Raw genomic sequence first — 4,177 nt, 5'->3', positions numbered from 1 at the left:
AGTCCTTGTAGAGGTGAGGTTTTCCTTCATTCAGGTTTGTGTTGAATTTTCTGTCACTAATCACAGAGGATGAACATATGTCAGTTCTTAACACAGTTGTCTTTAAATTCACCCAACCCGTGATACCCTGCGGACGGTGAATAGAGGTGAAGTGCTTGGCATGCTCCTTACCTCCTGCTTCACAGGGTGCACCGCAGAAAGGACATTGCTTGCCACAGCCAAACAGACTGGTGAACATCTTGTCCTGAGGCTTGAATGGCAGAGATCTGAGTCTCTCTTTGATGTCTCCTCCCTTATCATATTTAGCTGCCAGTGACTGTTCCATTTTTCCCACAAACCCTGTGAGGTCGTCAGCAAACTGTTCTGTGTTAGCAGAGTAGTTCAGAGTCATGATGGAATCCAGAGCATCCTTTGGGAAAACAAGCTTTTCTTCAAGGGCACAACATATATTCTGAATGAATGTCTTGATATATTTTACAGTGTGGGTTGTGTTTCTGATATTTGAAATTTCCGCAGTGATGATCTTGACTATCTCTGAAAGATGTTTCTTCTCCAATTTCTCCAGACTGTTGTCCTTTGAGAGTTGTTGGACAATGTGGTCAATCAGCCAGTCCTTCACAAAACGTTCATATCGGTTTATGTACTCACTATATTTCTCATATTCTCCATCAGTCAGGAGTTGTTTCAAAATGGAGAACTGGAAAGCTCCTCGGGTGCTGTAACCCTCTGACCCTTTACCTGTCTTCACTTCATCAACCACATCAGGACCAATCATTTTGGTCACATAGTCCTGTACAGCTGGCAGTAAGAGCTTTGTGAACTCTTCAGCTTTATTTAGGCACTGGTCTCGGTTATGAAATAAGTCTATGAAGAGTGTAAGGTACTTGTTCTTAGACTGTTCCAGACACTTCCTTGGGTCGTTGAATGCAATGAAATCATCATGTTTCTTTTGAAATGTTCTTGCTGCTATGCCACAGATGTGCGTCTTCAGTTTAACCTCACATTCCTCAGAAACTTTACATTTCTTGTTTTGTTGTGATGTTTGATCAATTATTTTAAGCAGCTCTTTGATGTAAGTGTCATGGTAATCTGTTTTGCTTTTCACCTTCTGGGTTATAAACTCCTGACACTTTTTTATGATGTTGTCACACAACTCTTGCAGTTTCATCCTGAGATGGTCTCTATTCAAGCGCATCACAAAGCCTGTAGTCTTCTGCCACCAATCCCCTGGCTCTACAACAAAGGGTGTCTTCCCACAATCAACCAAGCTGTTTCCAACCAACATACTATTGACGTAACCCGACCTCATAGATAAATGGTCATGTAAAATTCTGAAGGCATCCTGAGCAACATGTCTTCTTGAGAGTCCTCTGAATTTGATCTCAGACAGAGTTTTCTTCCACATTCTTTCAAACACTTCTCTGAGGGCCTCATCCGACAGGACAGATTTGTTCTGTTTACAGGTTTGAAGCAAAGCCAGCACTTTTTTTTCTAGTATACTTGCTTGTGAGCACTTGATGTCATCCAGTTCTGTCATTCCCTCTTTGATCTCAACAGCTCCTTGCAGTTTGTTCCTCACTGTGTTTTCTGTCTCTCGTCTCAGTGTTTTAGCACTGGACACAAAGTCCTCCTTGTATTTTTCCACCAGATTGACATGTCCATCTTCCTTTTCAAAGTATTTCACTAGATTGTCTTGGATTTCATTTTCTCCCAATGACAGTTTCTCAGATGCTTCTATCATCAAGTCTTGTAGCACATCTCTTATGGACCTCTGGGGATGTTGATCTGTCATGACAATATTGGATATTTTATTTTCAGCACTCACCATCCATGAATACATCTCCTTCTGGAAGGCCCATTCCCAACCATTGTATTCAGAGCATAATCTGGAGTACGCATCTGCAACCAAGCTGTTTCTGAAACTGAAGATTAATTTCTCAAATTTCACAGACTTCCACAAACTTTGTGTCCACTTCAGGAAATGTGTTAAGTCATAATTTCTCTGACATTGTCTTAAATCTTTCATCAAGGTCTTCTTGAAGCTGTACACAGCCTCACTGTATCCAGCATTGACTGGAGACATAGGAGGAGTCCCATGCCAGAGTCCTGGGATGTAGCAGCTGCTTGTGTTTGGATCATACTCCATCACATCAGTGAACTTGGTGATATTCTCATTCTTCTCCATTCTGGCTGCTGCCTGGGTCATTTCATTCAACTGTTCCAAAAACGCCTTTCTGTCCCTCATGTTGTTGTCATGAGCAGACACGTCTGACACATTCTGGTGCACAAAATGACATATCGGCTTCTTCCCCACTTCCTTCATCCTGATAAAAGCATGAACAACAATCTGTAGAATGTCTTTCATCTCTGTGGAGTTCTCCATGGACATGTTGATGATAGTGACATCACTGAGTCCTATCACCAGTGTGGCCAGTTCATTGTCATGTTCATGGCTGTCATCTAGTTGAGCCAACTCTGGTGATTTCAACCCCTCTGTGTCAATCACCATGATGAAGTCACATTTCAGCTCCTCCTTGAGTTCTTTGTTGACTTTAATCAGTAGCATGAAGGCCCCTCTGGTGCATCTTCCACTGCTGACAGCAAACTGGACCCCAAACATGGTGTTGAGGAGAGTGGACTTCCCAGTGCTTTGGACCCCTAAAACTGAGACAACCAGGATCTTGCTGTTAGAGTCCACAAGAGTATGAAGCTGAGTCAGAACAGCTGATATCCATTTCAGAGGGATATTTGATGCATCTCCGTCCACAAGCTCAACGGGGAAACCATCCAACAGCATCTGAGCACACAATCCAGGGAGATGCTCCATCTGTTTCCTTTGAGGGTTGTCTTTAGGGAGGGAGCAGGCAGCTTCATATAACTGGCCCAACTCACGCAGGAAGTGTTCAAGTCCCAGGGAACAGTCAGATAATTGCTTATCCAAATCTTTAATTTTGTCTTTTTTCTCCGGAGAATTTTGGCAAAGTTCTTTGTACCGGTCCCTTAAACCAGACAGGTTCTTCGGTGACAGATTGTCCAGATTTATCCGCATCCATTTGAGGAAATAGGAACGCTCCGCTCCTGAACCTGACAATCCTGAAATGAAGCTTGCCATTGCATCTGACATGTCACATGTATGTTGCTTCTTTCTCAGCTCTTCCTCCTTTTTCTTCAGAGAGGTCTTATACTGTTCAATGTCTTGATCTCCTGCTTTTCTCAGTCTACATCTCTCTTTCTCCAAATGGGAAAGCTCTTTCCAGATTGTTCCTTGTAAGGGTAGCTGTTCATTTTTGAATTGAATTGTGTCTTTGAAGTTACTGGTGATTTCATCTGCCATCTTCCTGGCATTCTGACACTCATCACTGTCTTCATCAACCAGAATCCCCATCTGACGAGCCACGGTAACCATGTTTTCAACTGTCAATCTGTTTTTACTTTGTTCGATGATGTCACCCACAGATGACTGCAGGRTTTTGACAAATTCTGCATCATTCTGCTTTTTCTTCACAATCACATTTGTTGGGTTGATACTGTAGTTCGTTATAATTTTCTTCAATGTTTCCACCCTGAAGGTTTTTTTCTGAGAGTTGACGACCAGAAATAACTCTGCTTTTGTGATTTTTCCTTCCAAAACCTTGAGATCTGCCTCGAAATCATTAATGAAAATGTAAACTGCAGCTGATGTTTGACACAGAAAGGAGAACTGTGTTTCAAAGGACCTGATGTCTCCTCTGAGATTGGCTACAGCCACAGGCTTAGTGAACATGTCTATATTTCTGTTCCCACATGGAAAGTACCAGCTGATTTCAACCAGACCATCTGAGATTTGCCGAGGGACATCACCACATTCCATATCATGATGAACAAAAGTGTCATGGTACTGTTGAGGTTTACTAAGCAACTTGTTCAAGATCTGAGACTTGGACAAGCTGCTCTCTCCTAGCCTAACAAAGGACACCATAGGAATATCAGAGACAACAATTCTCTCCTCAACAAAAGCCTTTGTGGCTATTTGGGAAGAGGGTCTAAACTTCCTCACTATGTCCCTCAAGGCCCACAGCATCAAAGTGCTTTGTTTTGTGTCACAGTTGGGCAGCAGCAGAGGAACAGCAAACTGACACATGGACATTTTCTGGACCATCTCCTGCTGCAGGAAACCATCTGAACACAGAAACAGGGC

General features: G+C 42.7%; 1 protein-coding gene across 1 annotated transcript; it reads right to left on the bottom strand.

Annotated features, from left to right (window-relative positions):
• Positions 1-4: 4 nt before the first annotated feature.
• Positions 5-4,171, bottom strand: LOC139027356 (up-regulator of cell proliferation-like; the record flags this gene model as incomplete). Its single annotated transcript, XM_070442475.1, has 1 exon — positions 5-4,171. A coding segment is annotated over exon 1 (4,134 nt), but the record flags the coding sequence as incomplete, so codon positions are not given.
• Between the last annotated feature and the right edge of the window lie 6 nt (positions 4,172-4,177).

Source organism: Salvelinus sp. IW2-2015, unplaced genomic scaffold (assembly GCF_002910315.2).
Source record: "Salvelinus sp. IW2-2015 unplaced genomic scaffold, ASM291031v2 Un_scaffold10937, whole genome shotgun sequence".
Lineage (NCBI taxonomy): Eukaryota > Metazoa > Chordata > Actinopteri > Salmoniformes > Salmonidae > Salvelinus > Salvelinus sp. IW2-2015.
Note: the sequence above shows the minus strand (reverse complement) of the source record. Positions and strands in the feature narration are given on the sequence as shown.